The following is a 19,392-nucleotide window of genomic DNA, read 5'->3' on the forward strand; positions in this document are numbered from 1 at the left end:
CTTCCCCACCATGTTTTTTTTTTTTAATCTAAGCCTAAAATTGGAGGTTTGGGCAGCTCAGAGCAGGAAATTCAGGCTCTGGAAGCACTGGCAGTGTCAGATTTGGGATAATTCTTACCAGTTTGGGTCTGAACCCCATTGCCAGCCCTGGATTTCCTCATTCCTCACTCAAAAATATCCAAGGATTTTGGAATGAAATTTAAATTAAAACAGATTTTGATTGAAATTAAATCAGATTTCAATTTAAATTAAAACAGATTTAAAATGAAATTAAAACATTTTAATTTAAACTGAATCAGATTTTGATTGAAATTAAATCAGACTTTGATTGAAATTAAATCAGATTTTCATTAAGATTAGATCAGATTTTGATTGAAATTAGATCAGATTTAAATTTAAACTAAATCAGATTCCTATTTAAATTAAAAGAGATTAAAATGAAATTAAAACAGATTTAATTTAAACTGAATCAGATTTAAATTTAAACTGAATCAGATTTCAATTGAAATTAAATCAGACTTTGATTGAAATTAAATCAGATTTTGATTGAAATTAGATCAGATTTTGATTGAAATTAGATCAGATTTAAATTTAAACTAAATCAGATTCCTATTTAAATTAAAACAGATTTTAATTTAAACTGAATCAGATTTAAATTTAAATCAGATTTCGATTTAAATTAAAACAGATTTCAATTGAAATTAAAACAGATTTTAATTTAAACTGAATCAGATTTAAATTTAAACTAAATCAGATTTCGATTTAAATTTCAATTGAAATTAAAACAGATTTAAATTTAAACTAAATCAGATTTCGATTTAAATTTAAATCAGATTTCGATTTAAATTAAAACAGATTTCGATTTAAATTAAAACAGATTTCGATTTAAATTAAAACACATTTTAATTTAAACAGAATCAGATTTTGATTTAAACTCTGCTCCAAACCATCCTTTTTAAAGGAAGACATTTGTGAGTTCTGAACGTCCAGGGCAGGATTCTGCTCCAAAATTCCACCCCAAATCCAGGGAATTCTGACTCCAGCTGGGTGGGAGGAGCAGGAGTTCAGCACCCAAATTTAGGTGGAATGGAGCAGCTCCAGCCTCAATTCTCTGTGCAAAGGTAAAACCGCATCAAACCCAGGCAATGAAACAATGGAACAATTTGAAACACCCCGATTTTCGGATTAATGATGATTAAAAAACCCCAGAACCAACGTACCCAGCTCCCCAGCAATAAACCCACCCCGTCTCCCAGCATTTTCCTGCCTTTCCAGAAGAGCAGGAAGTTTTCCAGCTGCAGAAGCGATCCAAGAAAACACCCAGGGCCCCCAGGTTCGTACAAACCCCACTTTTAATCACGGACAAAGTTCCTTTCAAGTAAAACCGAGAGCTTTAAATAAAATATAAATTAATTTCCAGGGGCTCGGGCAGACCCCGGGCGCGCTCCCCTCCGGTTTCCCAGCTCCGTTCCCGGCGTCTCCGGGAGGTCTCTCCGTGGTCACGGAACAGAAATGAAGGATCCAGGTGGTGCCACCGGGAGGGCAAAGCTTCCAAGGAAAAAGGAGGAGCTGGCACGAGGGGGCCGAAGTGATTGCAGAGGATTTTTATGGAAGCACAGCATTGGATGCGAGGGATTTTCCTTCTCCATCAGGGGAGCGATTCCAGAAGGGAAAAATCCCATCGAGTGTCCTAAAAGGGGTTTTCTTCCTGCTTTTGGAATTCCTGCTCTTTGAGATTCCAAACTGGGAGCAGGGATGGCAATGCTGGAATCTGGCAAATCCTAGCAGTCCTCGCTCATCCTGGGATTTGGGATCTTCCCAAAGCTGGGAATTCCCACTCATCCTCTCCTCTGCCCAGGCACCTTTTCCTTCTCCATCGGGGGAGCGATTCCAGAAAGGAAAATCCCATAAAGTGTCCTAAAAGGGTTTTTTTTTCCTACTTTTGGAACCTCTGGAATTCCCGTCGAGGCTCCAAACTGGGAGCAGGGATGGCAATGCTGGAATCTGGCAAATCCCAGCAGTCCTCGCTCATCCCAGGATTTGGGATCTTCCCAAAACTGGGAATTCCCACTCATCCTCTCCTCTGCCCAGTCCCTGCACACCCCAAAGTGCAACATTCCCAACAAAGTCATTTTTGGCATTTTTCCCTCCCGACCCCCTTTTCCCGGATTTCTCTGCTCATCCCACGGAATCCGAGGGGCAACAAAAGGAGGAACCCTGAGGCAAAAATGGCTTTTTGTTTTCTACGTGTGTGTGTGTGTGTGTGTGTGTGGATGAACCCCCCCAGCGCCCCTCCCATCATCCCAAAATCTCACAGGGGCCCCGGGATCTTCTGTGGGATCGGGATCTTCTCCGGGATCCAGAGGGCCGGGGAGGAGGCGCCGTGGGAGAGGCGGCGGTGGATGCGCCGCAGGCGGAGCAGGTAGAGCAGGATGGAGAGCAGCACCACCAGGAAGCAGGCGGAGAACAGGTGGTGGTTGTAGACGAAGGAGAAGCTCCTCCAGTGGGAGTGGCTCCCACGGAAATTCTCCTGCTGGATGTCCCTGGGAAAGAGCAGAGGGACAACGGGCAAATTTTTGAGGCAAAATTCCCATTCCAACGTGGCTCAGGGCGGGAATCAGAGCCCATTTTGGGGGAAGAGTGGCTAAAAATCAGAGTTTGAGGGATCACAATACTGCTCCCATCCCAAAATTCCTGTCCCAAAGGCTCTTCCTGGGTTTTTGAGAGCCTTGGGAAAGAGCAGAGGGACAACAGGCACGGCTTGGGAGGCAAAATTCCAGTTCCAATGTGGCTCAGGGTGGGAATCAGAGCCCATTCTGGGGGGAGAGTGTCTAAAAATCAGAGTTTGAGGGATCACCACACTGCTCCCATGCCAAAATTCCCGTCCCAAAGATGTTTCCCAGATTTTTGAAAACCTTGGAAAGAGCAGAGGGAAAACGGGCAAATTTTTGAGGCAAAATTCCAATTCCAACGTGGCTCAGGGTGGGAATCAGAGCCCATTTTTGGGGGGAAGAGTGTAAAAAGCACAGTTTGAGGATCACCACATTGTTCCCATGCCAAAATTCCCATCCCAAAGGCTCTTCCCGGGTTTTTGAGAGCCTTGGGAAAGAGCAGAGGGACAACGGGCAAATTTTTGAGGCAAAATTCCAGTTCCAACGTGGCTCAGGGCGGGAATCAGAGCCCATTTTGGGGAACAGGCTCTAAAAATCAGAGTTTGAGGGATCACCACACTGTTCCCATGCCAAAATTCCCGTCCCAAAGATGTTTCCCAGATTTTTGAAAACCTTGGAAAGAGCAGAGGGAAAACGGGCAAATTTTTGAGGCAAAATTCCAGTTCCAACGTGGCTCAGGCCGGGAATCAGAGCCCATTTTGGGGGAAGAGTGGCTAAAAATCAGAGTTTGAGGGATCACAATACTGCTCCCATCCCAAAATTCCTGTCCCAAAGGCTCTTCCTGGGTTTTTGAGAGCCTTGGGAAAGAGCAGAGGGACAATGGGCAAATTTTTGAGGCAAAATTCCAGTTCCAACGTGGCTCAGGGCGGGAATCAGAGCCCATTTTTGGGGGGAAGAGTGTAAAAAGCACAGTTTGAGGATCACCACACTGTTCCCATGCCAAAATTCCCATTCCAAAGATTGCTCCCAGATTTTTGAGAGCCCTGGGAAAGAGCAGAGGGACAATGGGCACAGCTTGGGAGGCAAAATTCCCATTCCAATGTGGCTCAGGGCGGGAATCAGAGCCCATTTTGGGGAACAGGCTCTAAAAAGCACAATTTGAGGGATCGCCACCTCTTCCCACCCCAAAATTCCCATCCCAAAGGCTCTTCCCGGGTTTTTGAGGGGTACCTCAGGGGCAGGAAGCGGGTCCGGTACAGGATGGCCCCCAGGGTCCACTGCACCTCCTTGTCATAGACCTGCAGGGCCGTCTTGAGGCTCCCGTAGCTCTCGGGGAAGGAGAATCCCCGGTGGAAAACCTCGAACATCCAGGCGGACTTAAAGCACTGGAACCTGGGAACAGCGGGAACAGCGGGGTCAGAGGGGACAGAGGGGGACAGAGGGGTCAGAGGGGTCAGAGGGGACAGAGGGGTCAGAGGGGGACAGAGGGGACACAGTGAGGGTCAGAGGGGGACAGAGGGGGTCAGTGAGGGACAGAGGGGTCACAGTGGGGTCAGAGGGGGTCAGTGAGGGACAGAGGGGTCAGTGAGGGACAGAGGGGGACGACAGAGGGATCAGAGGGCTCAGCCAGCACAGCAGGATCAGGCAGCAACAGCGGGATCAGCTCAGCTCAGCATTCCCATGACCACCAGGAACACCCAAACACAGAATTCCCAGGCTTTTCCCAGTTTTCCCCCCACTGCCCGGGATGCCCGGAGCGGGCCCGGGCCGGGCTCGGACTCACTTGAGGCGGTGCAGGTCCGCGTGCGAGGCGTAGAGCCCGCGCTCGAAGCGCTGCCGCAGCACCGACCACCTGGTGGCACAGTATTCCTGCGGGAAAACAGGGAAAACAGGGAAAAAGGGAAAACAGGGAAAACGGGAATCATCCCTGTACGAACGCAGAGTGCCGAGAATATTTCTCTGCCTGCTTTTAAGGGTTCTTCCCCCCCCGAACAACGCTGGTTTAGCTTCAAACCTTGGAAAAAATTAGCAACAGTCAGACAAGAACTGGAAAATGCAGAGGTGGGAATGAGGTGATGGACGACGATGGGAGATTGGCACAGGGTGGAAAATTTAGAGGTTTTGGGCTTCTCTTTGTAGTAAAGAGATGAGAGTAAAAAAGATCCAAGTGGAGGATTGTTGTTGTTCTCTAAACCTTCTTCTCCTTCTTCTACCACTCCACGTTCTGCAGTAAAAGTGGTTTGGGATGATTGGATAGAGAATTCCGCAGTTCCTGCCCGTGTTACTGAATAACGGGTAGGAAAGTGAAAATAATGCACGTTTTTAGTAACTATTGGTTAAAATATCTTTAGAAGGCTGTGTAAATCTTGATAATTGGACTCATTCCTACTTTCCTTCCTTCCATGCTGTACCTGGGTCACGCTGGTGGCTCTGTTCCTCTGATTAAGACTCAATAAAGAACTCTCTGGAAGCATTGAAACTCCAGGAAAAGTCTGGGTTTATCTTTGAAACTCCTTGCAAGGATTTCAGTAAGTTCTCTCCCATCAGGAGGGATTTGACTTAGGGCACGGCTCGGTGTCGATCCCAGCACTCCTTCCGCCCGGAGAAGGGAAATCCCAGCGGATAAAACGCTCTGGAATTCCCGACGTGAAGAAACAACAGCAGCTCGCGCTGGCAGGAAGGCGGATCCCGAATTTTGGGGGAATGTTTCGAGCCGTGCGTGGAGTTTGGGGTGGAATTAATGTTCGGGAATGTCGTTGGGAGCGGGAAAGTGAAGCTCTGTTTTTTGGGAATTGGCTCATTGCTGTGTGTTGTAGCTTCACCTGCTTCCAAAAAAACGGAATTCTCCAGGAATAACACCGGGAAAAGGGCACAAAAGAAGAGGAAAAGGATCTTTTCCCAAGAATTTCCCAGTCTTTTCCCAAGAATTTCCCAGACTTTTCCCACTAATTCAGACACTCCTAGAAAACAACAAGGATGCCGAATGGATTTTCCCGGTTCTGCTGTTTTACCATTGAAAATCCCTGTTTTCCAGGAAAGTTCAATCACAGAGCCATGGAATTGTTTGGGGTCCCAAGGGATTCAGGGATTCTCTGGTTCCAAGCACTTCCATGGGAAGGGATCAATTCCGTGATCCCAGGTGGCTCCAAATCGCATCCAGCCTGGCCTTGGGTGAGGAACGGGGAGTTCCGAGGAGGAAATCTGGGATTTCCTAAGGAAACTTGGGATTCCTTAAGGAAATCTTGGGATTTCCTAGGAAATTTGGGATTTCTTAAGAAAATCTGGGCTTTCCTAAGGGAATTTGGGATTTCCTAAGGAAATTTGAGATTTCCTATGGAAATCTGGGATTCCTTAAGGAAATCTTGGGATTTCTTACGAAATTTGGGATTTCCCAAGGAAATCTGGGCTTTCCTAAGGGAACTTGGGATTTCCCAAGAAATTCGGGATTTCTTAAGGGAATTTGCGATTTCCTATGAAAATCTGTGATTTCCCAAGAAATTCGGGATTTCTTCAGAAAATCTGGGCTTGCCTAAGGCAATCTGGCATTCCCTAAGAAATTCGGGATTCCCTACAGAAATTCAGCATTTCCCGCGGAAAAAATTTCACCGCGGGACTCTGGCGACCAAACCCCGGCGCGGAGTTAAAACCCCGGAGAACAATCCCGGATCAATCCCGGATCAATCCCGAATCAATCCTGGATCAATCCCAAATCAATCCCAGATCAATCCTGGCTCAATCCCAAATCAATCCTGGATCAATCCCAGATCAATCGCAAATCAATCGCAAATCAATCCCGGATCAATCCTGGTTCAATCCTGGTTCAATCCTGGATCGATCCCGAATCAATCCCAAATCAATCCCAAATCAATCCCAAACCAATCCCGGCTCAATACCAAATCAATCCCAAACCAATCCCAAACCAATCCCAAATCAATCCTGGCTCAATCCCAAATCAATCCCAGCTCAATCCCAAACCAATCCTGGCTCAATCCCAAACCAATCCCAAATCAATCCCAAATCAATCCCAAATCAATCCCAAACCAATCCCGGCTCAATACCAAATCAATCCCAAACCAATCCCAAACCAATCCCAAATCAATCCTGGCTCAATCCCAAATCAATCCCAGCTCAATCCCAACCAATCCTGGCTCAATCCCAAACCAATCCCAAATCAATCCCAAAATCAATCCCAAATCAATCCCAAACCAATCCCGGCTCAATACCAAATCAATCCCAAACCAATCCCAAACCAATCCCAAATCAATCCCAAATCAATCCTGGCTCAATCCCAGATCAATCGCAAATCAATCGCAAATCAATCCCGGATCAATCCTGGTTCAATCCTGGATCGATCCCGAATCAATCCCAAATCAATCCCGGCTCAATCCCAAACCAATCCCGGCTCAATCCCAAACCAATCCCAAACCAATCCCAAACCAATCCCAAATCAATCCCGGCTCAATCCCAAACCAATCCCGGCTCAATCCCAAACCAATCCCAAACCAATCCCAAACCAATCCCAAATCAATCCCGGATCAATCCCAAATCAATCCTGGATCAATCCCAGATCAATCGCAAATCAATCGCAAATCAATCCCGGATCAATCCTGGTTCAATCCTGGTTCAATCCTGGATCGATCCCGAATCAATCCCAAATCAATCCCAAATCAATCCCAAACCAATCCCGGCTCAATACCAAATCAATCCCAAACCAATCCCAAACCAATCCCAAATCAATCCCAAATCAATCCCAAATCAATCCTGGCTCAATCCCAAATCAATCCCAGCTCAATCCCAAACCAATCCCAAATCAATCCTGGCTCAATCCCAAATCAATCCCAGCTCAATCCCAAACCAATCCCAAACCAATCCCAAATCAATCCTGGCTCAATCCCAAATCAATCCCAGCTCAATCCCAAACCAATCCCGGCTCAATCCCAAACCAATCCCAAATCAATCCCAAATCAATCCCAGCTCAATCCCAAACCAATCCCGGCTCAATCCCAAACCAATCCCAAATCAATCCCAAATCAATCCCAGCTCAATCCCAAACCAATCCCGGCTCAATACCAAATCAATCCCAAACCAATCCCAAATCAATCCTGGCTCAACCCCAAATCAATCCCAAATCAATCCTGGCTCAACCCCAAATCAATCCCAAATCAATCCCAAATCAATCCCAGCTCAATCCCAAACCAATCCCGGCTCTCCCCCCGCCCCACCTTGGCCGCCCTGGTGAACCTGGCGGCGCTGTAGTCGCCGCCCATGCGCAGCACGTCCTCGGTGCAGTAGTAGAACTCGGAGAATCCGTAGAATTCGCTGTCCTGGAAGCGCAACGGGCGGCTGGAAAACGCCGTTCAGGGGAGCTGCGGGTGCCGTTGGTTCGGTTGAGGAGCGGCCGGAGCAGCTCCCGGCACAGCTGGAAGTCGCCGGTGCCGGCGCAGGTGCAGCGTGAGGCCGCGCTGCCGCAGCTCGTCCGCGCATCCAGGGGAAGGCAGGGATCCAGGAATGGCGAATCCGGGCTCAGGCCGCTCTGCCTGCCCAGCAGCCTGGAGGGAATAGGGAGGAGAGGTTGGGAATAGCCAGGCTCGGCTGGAAAAGTTGGGGAGTTTCCCCTGGAATGGGGAGAAATTGGGGTTTGCTTCGTTCAATGGATGGGTTGGATTGGTGAATGAATTCATTGCTGACGGGATGGAAATATCCAGGGGCAGCCACGGCTGCTCTGGGAATGCCAGCCCAGCCTCTCCCCACACTCCCAGCCAGGAATTCCTTCCACAAATCCAACCTCAATTCCAGTTTGAACCCATTACTCCTTGTCCTCCACTTCCTGAGGAGGAATCCCTCTCCACTTCCCAGATTTTCCCTTCCCTTCCCACACGGAAGTGCTGTGAGCTCTCCACACAACATCCAGGATCATTCCCACCTTTCCAGAGCCACCTCCCACTGTCCCAGGGGGCTCCAACCTGGCCTTGGGCACTTCCAGGGATCCAGGAGCAGCCACAGCTGCTCTGGGAATTCCATCCCAGTATCCCACCTATCCCTGCCCTCTGGCAGTGGGAAGCCATTCCCTGTGTCCTGTCCCCACTGAACAGAAAATTCCAAGGGAAATGCCACCCTCCAGGACCGAATTCCCACAGAAATGCCGGAAGCAATTCCCAAAATGATTTATTATGGAGAATTTTTGCCGCTGGAGCTGCTACGGAGACATAAAATACGAGCACAGGAATTACTGATAAAGGAGAGATTCCTAAAAAAAGCAGGAAGGGGTTTCTTTTAGGAAAGATAATGATTGATGGGAAGAGCCTCTTTTCCTCTCCCCCAACACAGCCCGTGAGTGCTTCCCTTTTTCCCCAGAGCTCCTTTTCCATGGAATTCTTTCCCCCTTTCTCCCAGAGCTCCATTTCCCTATTTTCCATTGAATTCTTTCCCCATTCCCTCTTTCCCATGGAATTCCCTCCTCCTCTCACCTGTGGGAGCTCCTGTCCCGGGCTGCTGCAGATGAGGAGCAGGGAGTTCCCTCTTTCCCACAGAATTCTTTCCCCATTCCCTCTTTCCCCATTTCCCTCTTTCCCATGGAATTCTTTCCCCATTTCCCCATTTCCCACGGAATTCTTTCCCCATTCCCTCTTTCCCCATTCCCTCTTTCCCACAGAATTCTTTCCCCGTTTCCCTCTATTCCATGGAATTCTTTCCCCCTTTCTCCCAGAGCTCCACTTCCCTCTTTTTCATTGAATTCTTTCCCCATTCCCTCTTTCCCCACTTCCCTCTTTTCCATGGAATTCTTTCCCCATTCCCTCTTTCCCCATTTCCCTCTATTCCATGGAATTCTTTCCCCACTTCCCTCTTTCCCATGGAATTCTTTCCCCATTCCCTCTTTTCCATGGAATTCTTTCCCCATTCCCTCTTTCCCCATTTCCCTCTATTCCATGGAATTCTTTCCCCACTTCCCTCTTTCCCACAGAATTCTTTCCCCACTTCCCCCTTTCCCACGGAATTCTTTCCCCATTTCCCACGGAATTCTTTCCCCATTTCCCCATTTCCCACAGAATTCTTTCCCCACTTCCCCCTTTCCCACGGAATTCTTTCCCCATTTCCCACGGAATTCTTTCCCCATTTCCCCATTTCCCACAGAATTCTTTCCCCACTTCCCCCTTTCCCACAGAATTCTTTCCCCATTTCCCACAGAATTCTTTCCCCATTTCCCACAGAATTCTTTCCCCACTTCCCCCTTTCCCACAGAATTCTTTCCCCATTTCCCACGGAATTCTTTCCCCACTTCCCCCTTTCCCACGGAATTCTTTCCCCATTTCCCACGGAATTCTCTCCCCATTTCCCCCTTTCCCATTTAATTCTCTCCCCATTTCCCCCTTTCCCGCGGAATTTCCCCGGAATTCCCCCTTCCCCTCACCTGTGGGAGCTCCTGTCGCGGGCGGCCCGGCCGTACTTGCTGCGGATGAGGAGCAGGGAGCAGAGCAGCAGCGCCGCGGCCCCCAGGAGCAGCAGCTGCCTCAGGGGGGTGCCCAGGATGCGGGGGCAGCCCACGGGGGACAGGCTGAAGTGCCACGAGGCTGGCAGCAGGCAGGAGATGCTGATCCTGCAATCCAGAGGGGGATAAAGGACCGCATGGAGCGATGGATTCGGGTCTGAACAATTCCCCGGGAGGGTGGGAAGGAGCCGGGATGGAATTCCCACAGCTGCCCCGTTGCTGGGAGTGGTCTGGGTTGAGGAGGGTGGGAGGATCCCACAGGGGTTGGGGCTGGAGCTCCTTTTTTAATCCTGGCTTTATTTCCAGAACTCGCGGCAAAATTAGAGCCAGAAAGGAGGGAAAAGCCTGGTTTGGGATTCAGGGAATGGGAATCTGGGGATGATACTGGAGAAGGTCTGGGGAGAGCTCAGGGCAGTCTCCCAGGGCCTTAAGGGGCTGCAGGAGAGCTGGAGAGGGGCCTGGGACAAGGGATGGAGGGACAGGACACAGGGAATGGCTTCCCACTGCCAGAGGGCAGGAATGGATGGGATACTGGGAGGGAATTCCTGGCTGGGAGGGTGAGGAGGGGCTGGGATGGAATTCCCAGAGGAGCTGGGGCTGCCCTTGGATCCCTGGCAGTGCCCAAGGCCAGGCTGGAGCCCCCTGGGATGGTGGGAGGTGTCCCTGCCCATGGAATGGGATGATCCCTAAGGCCCCTTCCCACCCAACCCACTCCAGGATTCTGTTCTGGGTTGAGCAGATTCAGGACACCATTCCCACGCTGGAACTCCTGATCAGGTTCCCTGCCCTTCACTCCAAAGCCAGCCCAGTTAATCCCACAGCCCCTTTGGGGTTCTCACCTGCCCATTTTGGGATCGGGGCAGCACAAGGAGCAGCTGCTGCTGGAGCCTCAGCCGGTGGCCTCGGACGGCCCGGGAACATCCAACCTTCCCAAAGCCATCCCTCCTCTGCTCCTGAGGGAAAACCACAGCGAGCTGCTCCCTGCCCAGCACTGGGAAGATCCCTGAGGGCAGAGCCCGGGATGGGATCCCTCCCCTTCCCTCAGCGCTGCTGCGGCTGCACCGGGACGTGGGTCCAGTGCTGGGCATTCCGGGATGAGGAATAAAGGGATCATCTGTGGGACCAAGCAGGGCCACAAGGATGAGGAAAGTATTGAACGGGATGGAATTCCCAGAGGAGCTGGGGCTGCCCCTGGATCCCTGGAAGTGCCCAAGGCCAGGCTGGGATAAGCTGGGACAGCGGGAGGTGTCCCTGGGCATGGCAGGGCTGGCACTGGATGGGCTTTGAGATTCCCGGGATTCTGTGACCCCGCACAGCCAGTCCCGACAAGGAGCTGACCCCCGACACGATAAAATATCCGGAATATTCCAAAAGAAAAGCGGGAACGCCAGCACACGGACACAGCCCGGGGCTGCCTCTCCCTCCCGCCCCCGCCCCATCCTGAGGGAAGCTCCCGCCCGCGCTGCCACGAAGGCAAAGCGCGACTTGCTCCGGCAGCGCCGCCGCCGCCCGGGGACGGGGATGAGGGAACGGGATGGAGACAGGGACGGGAAAAGGACGCGGAGCGGAACGCCCTGCTCCAGGCCCCCCACCCGTCCCCACGGCCGCCAGCATCCCGCAGCGCCCGGCTCGGCTCCCCCCAATCCCCGCGGCCCTGCGGGGGCCGGGGTGTGTCCCGGATCCCAATCCCATTTCCAATCCCATTCCCGATCCCCATCCCGGTGTCCCCCCCCCCGCCCTCTCCCCCTCGCTTCACCTCCCGGGCCGCCCCATGGCAACCGGCCCCCTCGCCACTTCCGGGTGCGCCGCCGGACGTGACGCAGTGCGCGCTGACGTCACGGCAGACCCGGGAAGGGATTCCCCGGGGGCGTGGCTTTGGGGGGGGCGTGGTCAGGTGGGCGTGGCCGCGGCAAAGTGGGCGTGGCCATGGGACCAGGTGCGCTGCAGGTAAAACCAGCCAAAAATCGCTACAAAACCGGCGTTTAACCACAGAAATAGGGAGCTATGGCTAGAAACGTGCCAATAGTTTGAAATATATGAACTTTATTGTTATAAATGTGTCAACAGTTTGGAATAAATTCAATTTATAGCTATAAACGGGTCAATATTTTGAAATATATAAAGTTTATAGTTATCAATATGCCAATAGTTTGGAATAAATTCAGTTTATAGCTATAAACGGGTCAACATTTTGAAATATATAAAATTTATAGTTATCAGTATGCCAATAGTTTGGAATAAATTCAGTTTATAGCTGTGAGTGTGCCAATATTCTGAAATGCATTATTATATATTGCATTATTACATTATTATAAATATACAGCGGTGTTGTAGCACCTGTAATAAATATCTAAATATTTACGATATAAAGACTAAATTAATTAATCTGATTAAGAAAAAAAATCCGAGGAAAGAACCTTTCCTTGCCTGGAAGGTGCGGGAAATCCATGGGGAAAAGGGGAACCCTCCCGGGCGTTGCCGCTGAGCGGCAGCAGCGCCTGTGCCTGCTCCAAGATTTCTCTGGAGAAATGGAAGGAGAAAGTTTATCCCGGCAAGGATAAGGTGGGAATAACGGGAATAACCTCATGGATTTGCAGGGAAAGCTGGGCTGGATGTGGAACCCATCCCCGGCGGGGCTGGGTGTGAGCAGGAGAGCAAGGGATTTGGGATGGGAAATTATTCCAAGGGAGGAAGGGAAGGAAAAAAGGGAAGGAATGGGGAAAAAGGAAAGGAATAAGGGAAGGGGAAAGAAAAAATGGGAAAGGAATAAGGAAAGGAGAAGGGAAAGGAGTAAGGAAATAAGGGATAAGGAAAGGGGAAAGGAGAAAGAAAAGTAATAAGGAAAGGAAAAAGGAGAGGAATAAGGAAAGGGGAAAGGAAAGGTGAAAAGAGAAAGAAAAGGGGAAAGGAGTAAGGAAGAAAGAAAGGAAAAGGGGAAGAAATAAGGAAAGGGGAAAGAAAGGGAAAAGGGAAAGAATGGAAAGGAAAAAGGGAAAGGTTTCTGTGTCTCCAGCGATTTCTGCCCAGGGGCTGCTCTGGGCCAGGATGGGGGGCAGAAATATTGGAAAACAGGGAAAACGGGAGAGGAGCTGCCGCTGGAGCGCGGCTGGCAGAGCGCTGATCACTCCCAGCTGCCTGCGCTCCCCGGGCCGGAGGGAACGCGGGATGTTGGGAATGATCCCATTCCGCGGCACGAAACCGGCTCCCGCTGGAATCCCGCCTCGGGAGCTCCGAGGAGCGCGGCAGGAAGGGCTTTCCAAGCACCCGATCCCGCTTCGTGCGGTCTGGGAGAAGCTGCGACCGAGCCGTGCTGGGGATCGGCGGGATGGGGAGACTCGGAGGAGGAGCTGGAGCAGCATTGGGAATTGGGCTTTTCCAAGGAGAAACCACCCCTGGGATAGGGACAGGGACAGAGACAGGTCGCTCCTGTGCCCCGGCGAGGTGTGGGGGTGGGTGGGGGTCCCTATCTCGGGGACCCCGCGCCCCCGGCCGCACCCTCCGGGCTATCGGCGGGACCGGGAAGCGCCGATAGGGAGCAGCCGGGGGCTGGTGCTGCTGATGGCGGGGAGCAGCCCGGGGCCGGCCGCGGGGTGTGGAGAGGAGGGGACGCGGCTGGAAGGGTCTCCCAGAAGGATTTTCCTCCCGGCATTTCAGGGTCTATTCGTTAAAAGGTTCCCGTTCCCGTTTCAAAGCTGGAGGAGCGGCCCGAGCTCCCGAAGCTGCGCTGGCTTTGGGGTGAATAAAGGGGAGTTTTTCTTTGCTTGGGCTCTGGGAGAAGGCTCAGACCCCACCTGAGTCCTCATTGCAGCCTTTTTTCCTCACCATCTTTTAATCCCGTTTTAATCACGTTTGTTTGCCCATCAGAATTAACCAATGTCACCGAGGCCATGCGAGGGGCATGAGCAGGGTCACAGAATCCTGGAATGGTTTGGGTTGGAAGGACCTTAAAGCTCATCCAGCTCCAATCCCGACATCTTCCACTATCCCAAGGTGCTCCAAACCCCGTCCAGCCTGGCCCTGGAGACTCCCAGGGGTCCCTGGGCAGCCACAGCTCCTCTGGGAATTCCATCCCAGCCCCTCCCCACCCTCCCAGCCAGGAATTCCTTCCCAGTATCCCATCCAGCCCTGCCCTCTGGCACTGGGAAGCCATTCCCTGTGTCCTGTCCCTCCATCCCTTGTCCCCAGTCCCTCTCCAGCTCTCCTGGAGCCCCTTTAGGCCCTGCAAGGGGCTCTGAGCTCTCCCCAGATCCTTCCCTTCCCTTCCCTTCCCTTCCCTTCCCTTCCCCTTCCCTTCCCTTCCCTTCCCTTCCCTTCCCTTCCCTTCCCTTTCCCTTCCCTTCCCTTCCCTTCCCTTCCCTCTTCTCTCTCCCCCAAATTCCCATTCCCTGAATCCCAAGCCAGGCTTTCCCCTCCTTTCTGGCTCTAATTTTGCCGAGTTCTGGAAACAAAGCCAGGACAAAACCAGGAGCTCCAGCCCCAACCCCTGTGGGCTCCTCTGCCCAGCGCCTCCAGCTCCTCCTGAAATCACCTCCAGCTCCTCCCTCCCATTGTTTCCCCAGGGCTCCAAACCAGAAAGGCGAGTTGGGGGGAAAAAAAACCAACCAAAAACCAACAAACTTTGGTGCAGGAAATAATCCCAAAGCAGTTTAATTACACACAGCGGGCACTGCCTCTCCCTGTGCCACCCAGCCCGCCCGGCAAGGGGGAATTAGGTCAGGTTATGTGAGCGCTGAAAGAAAACGCAGCGGCCAAATTCCCGGAGTCCGCGCCTTCCCCTCGGAGCTGGCACAAAGTCAGGGGGGCTGGAGCTCCCTGCCTGGTTTTGCTGGAGTTCCAGGGCCGTCTTTTCCCGTTTTGGGATGGTTTGGGGCTGGAAGAACCCCCTGGAGAACGATTAGGGCTCAATTCTCCCGAATTTTCTTTGCCGGTGGCTCTCCCTGGCACCAGCTCACCCCGTGTTGATGTTACACAAAAACCTGGCTGCGGAACCAATCCCTCGGTGACTCAGGCAGAAAGGAGAAAGTTCGGGGAATGTGATGAAAGCTGGGAACGATCCTGCTCTGCCTGCAGGGTCATGATTAAATTGTTTAATTCCGATGGGCTCCACCACTTTTTTTTGGGGAGAAAAAAAAAAAAAAAAGCCGCATTAACCCCTGCTCCGAGCTTGTAGCAGAGCAGGAATTCCTGTTTCCCTTGATTTTCCAGCACCAATCCCAACTCCAGCACCTCATGAAGGCTTCAAACCGGGGGCTGCTGCTCCCAAAAGTGGGTCAGACAAGCCCGAAGACAAAACAACGCTGTTTGTTTATATTCCCGGAGTTGGCAGATCTGAAAAATAACTGGGACACCCCAGGTTTCCAAGCAGATGAATTTCCCCATGGCTCCGCATTCCCAGGATGCAGGCAGGCAGGAAAACCCAGGCTGGACCCTTTTCCAGGCATCTCCTGAGGCTGACGCTGCCTTGGATCTCAAGATGGGGCTGGGAGTGAGGTCCAGACTCGGAGTTTAATTTGTATTTCGGGGCATTTTGGGTGTTCCTGAGGAAGGATGAGGCTGGGATGTGCTGGGAAGGGGCTGATCTGTGGGATGGGGAATTGGTTCCCATGTGAAAACTCTTTCCTACAAGGCTCTGGCACCCAAGCTTGTTAAAAAAAAAGCTGAGGGGACATAAAATTCCAGCTGGTTGTGCTGCAAATAAGATTAAAAATGAACTAACCACTTCTATTTGCTCTGATCCCTTTTCCAAAGGTTTCATAAAATGCCAGAAACCTGGGCCTTTTCCTTTCCACATTAAAATCATGGAATGGTTTGGGCTGGGAGGGACCTTTAAAATCATTCGTGGGCAACCTCGCACTATCCCAGCTTGCTCCAACCTGGCCTTGGACATCTCCAGGGATGGAGCGGCCACAGCTTCTCTGGGAATTCCATCCCAGGGAAGAAAAACACAATTATCTGATGCTGAACGTGCCAATTAAAAGGAAATAACTTTGAATTTGCTGCTCGGTGGCTTTGGCAGCTGCCAGGGCAGCCCCGAGCTGCTGGTGGGAAGGATAAACCCCCCGAGCCAGGTGGTGCTCAGCTGTTAGAGAACTTGGAGATTTGAAAAGTGAAAAAAATATAAATAAATCCCCCTGGATCCTGGAGATAAGCCCCAATTCGGGTGCCCACCTCGCAGCTGGACACTCCTGCCTTATCAGCCGGGGTGCAGCTGCTGGGTCTGGCACCTCCTGCCCGGTGAGAGCCTTGATAAGGAGCCCCAGGTCCCCCTTATCAGCTGGGGGTGGCAGGGAGGTGCTGCAGGGGCTGTGGCACCTGCCCTGGAGGGGCCCAGCCCACCAGGAGCGCTTCACTGCCTGGGTATTTCTATTTTTTCCTGAAATTCCTGGCACTGGGCTCTGCTCCCGCTGTCCCACGGCTGCCCCGGGGGCAGAGCTCCGGGAGGGAGGAGCTGGACCAGCCGTGGGTCTGCGGCTCCGATTCCTGGGTTTGTTTGGCTGTGGGCACAGAGGGAACGTGGGTGCACTTTGGGGATTCTGCTGCGACTTGTTGGGATGTAAATCATAAAGTCATGGATTCCCAGAATGGTTTGGGTGGGAAGGACCTTAAATCCCACCCAGTGCCACCCCTGCCATGCCCAGGGACACCTCCCACGATCCCAGGGTGCTCCAGCCTGGCCTTGGACACTTCCAGGGATCCAGGAGCAGCCACAGCTGCTCTGGGAATTCCACCCCAGCCCCTCCCCACCCTCCCAGCCAGGAATTCCTTCCCAATATCCCATCCATCCCTGCCCTCTGGCAGTAGGAAGCCATTCCCCTTGCCCTGGCACTCCAGGCCCTCCTGCCCACCAGATTCCCCGTGTCCAGGGCTGCAACTCCCGCAGAGGGATGGGAAAATGGAATCATGGAGTGGTTTGGGTTGAAAGGGACCTTAAATCCCATCCAGTGCCACCCCTGCCATGGGCAGGGACACCTTCCACTGTCCCAGGTCACTCCAAGCCCATTCAAGCTGGCCCTGGACGCTCCCAGGCTGAGGCTGTTGCAGCCCAGACGTGCTTTTAGCAGCACAAGGAGCTTTGCCTTTCCCTGTTTCCCTGCTCCGATGGGATTTGGGGCTTGCAGAGCACCCGAGGGATGTGCTGACCCCAGGGAATCCGGGATGGGATGCAGGTGGGAAGGGAAGAACGAGGGAATCCTTGCACAAGCCTGGTCTCAAAGAGAGCTCCTTCAGGGACGCTGAGTTCCCTTTTCCAGGGATGACTCCTCTTTGCCAGGCAGGGCTGGCAGAAATCCATCCCCGGGACACAGGCTGCTCCTTCTCCTGCTGTGGCACACGTGACTACCCAAACCACAACCTCTCTGCCCCATTCCCCTGGCACAAATCACAGATAATCCCATCCCATCCCATCCCATCCCATCCCATCCCATCCCATCCCATCCCATCCCATCCGCAGGCACACGGGGAACCCCTGAGGCCGAGCCTCTGCTTTGGCACCTGTGCCCGTGGCAGCTCCCTGAGCTCCAGGAGCAGGAAGGATTCCTCATGGCACGGCTCCAGGGTTAAAATATAACCTGGAAGCAGAATTCCAGCCTGGTCCAGGTCCTTCTCAGGGAGCAAGAGTCGAGACAGCAGGAGCAAGGGCTCATTAAGGTGACGCTGTAACTCCCCTTGCCAGCCCTGCGATTAAAGCGCCGTCAGTTCTTGCTCAGGGAGAGGAAAACCTCGATAAACCCCGTGGAGCAATCCTGGGAAATGCATCCCTGCCAGTTTTATCTCCACGGATCACAGAAAGGGAAGCTCCTGTGCCCGGTTTGTGCCTGGGGATCATTGTTATCTGCTGGAACTATGGGTGTGGAGGTGGCTCTCCAGCTCCACAATGTCATTTAATTTGGAAAACAAGTGACAAACGCTGCCAGTAGCACAGGTTTGGTCTCTCTCCAAGGAAATAAAGGTGTGATAATCCCGTGGCTTCTTCCAGAGGGCAAGAAGGGGGGCAAGGAAATGGAAATTTAAGCAATTCCTGGGTTAAATTTTGTGTTGCTGAAGGGTTTTTACACTCTCAGCTTTCCACAGGTCGGGGTTTCCTGGTCTCAGGGACGGTGGCATGGCTGGGACACCCCGGGACAGCAGCTGGGTGTCACCTGCAGCCCTCCCACGTCCTGGACAAGTGTTTTTCCAAGTGCAGGAAACGCTGCCAGGTCCCCAAAATCAATCAGGAGTGAGTCCCATGCGTGACGCTGTCATTTGTGGTTGTTTTCCCCAGCAGCTCCGTGTTCCCACGGGGAACAGAGGCTTCCCAGCACAAATATGGGAAAGAGGAAGGAGAACAGCACGTGCTGGCCCCAGCACCTCTCCAGGTACCAGGATATGACCAGAGCTGGATTTTCTCACCTCGTGCATACTCCTTTCCAAACCCAACACTTTATTTTCCTGCTTTTTCCAGGCTCTGAGGATGGTTTTCCTCCTTCCCAAGGGCCAGGCAGCAATAAATTGCCCTGCAGTATCATGGGAATGGTTAACCTTGATTTGAGTTCATGCAACACCTCCTTCCCTGCAAGGTCGAATTCCAAATAATCCTTTGGAGAGGAATGAAATAAAGCTGGGGCTGTTCCCTGGGCCACAAAGACTTTGCCTCCTTCTCCTGGAGAGCATCGAATTCACCTGGTTTGGATTGGTTTCGTGGTGAAACAAGGAAATCATGTAAAACATGAAGGAAGAGAAGCGTTTTTGGGGCGCAGGGACATGGGGGGAGATCCCACACACAAGGAGTGGGATCTGCAGGGAGGGATGTGGATGCTGTGGATCCCTTCTTTTGGGAAGGACAGGAAGTTTTCCTAAGCCGTTCCATGAGCTTTTTTCCCCCACAGTGAGGCAAAGGCCAGGCAGGGGAGAGGCTGTGGCACCTCCTCCTGTCGTGGTGACAGGAGGGGACACGGGGCTGTGTGCACAGAGATACCCAAAAACCAACCCCAAATAAACCCCGCTCTAGGCAGCTCCTCCTGAGCTCAGCCCCTTTGTGCTTTGGGGACAACTCGGGGCTGCTCTGGGGACCCTGCAGGGAAAACAGCCCTGTGTGCCCACGGAATCTCCAGCTCCAGGTCTGATTCCACCTTCCCCTGCTTCACCAGGGGGCCACCCTTGCACGAGGGTGCCCGTCCTTTCATGAGGGGCCCGTCCTTTCATGAGGGGCCCGTCCTTTCATGAGGGTGCCCGTCCTTTCATGAGGGGCCCGTCCTTTCATGAGGGTGCCCGTCCTTTCATGAGGGGCCCGTCCTTTCATGAGGGTGCCCGTCCTTT

The 19,392-nt window shown here is 52.2% G+C and overlaps 1 protein-coding gene across 1 annotated transcript; it reads right to left on the minus strand.

Moving 5' to 3' along the window:
- Positions 1–1,334: 1,334 nt before the first annotated feature.
- On the minus strand, positions 1,335–11,933 carry ENTPD4 (ectonucleoside triphosphate diphosphohydrolase 4). The gene is given in 10 exon segments (XM_039564158.1): positions 1,335–2,543; positions 3,843–4,004; positions 4,396–4,481; positions 7,835–7,945; positions 7,947–7,973; positions 7,975–8,204; positions 8,783–8,859; positions 10,021–10,206; positions 10,938–11,051; positions 11,855–11,933. Coding segments are annotated over 9 exon segments (1,119 nt in total). The 5' UTR covers positions 10,946–11,051; positions 11,855–11,933; the 3' UTR covers positions 1,335–2,311.
- Positions 11,934–19,392: the final 7,459 nt, after the last annotated feature.

The sequence above is a fragment of the Corvus cornix genome, chromosome 22, assembly GCF_000738735.6.
Source record: "Corvus cornix cornix isolate S_Up_H32 chromosome 22, ASM73873v5, whole genome shotgun sequence".
NCBI lineage: Eukaryota > Metazoa > Chordata > Aves > Passeriformes > Corvidae > Corvus > Corvus cornix.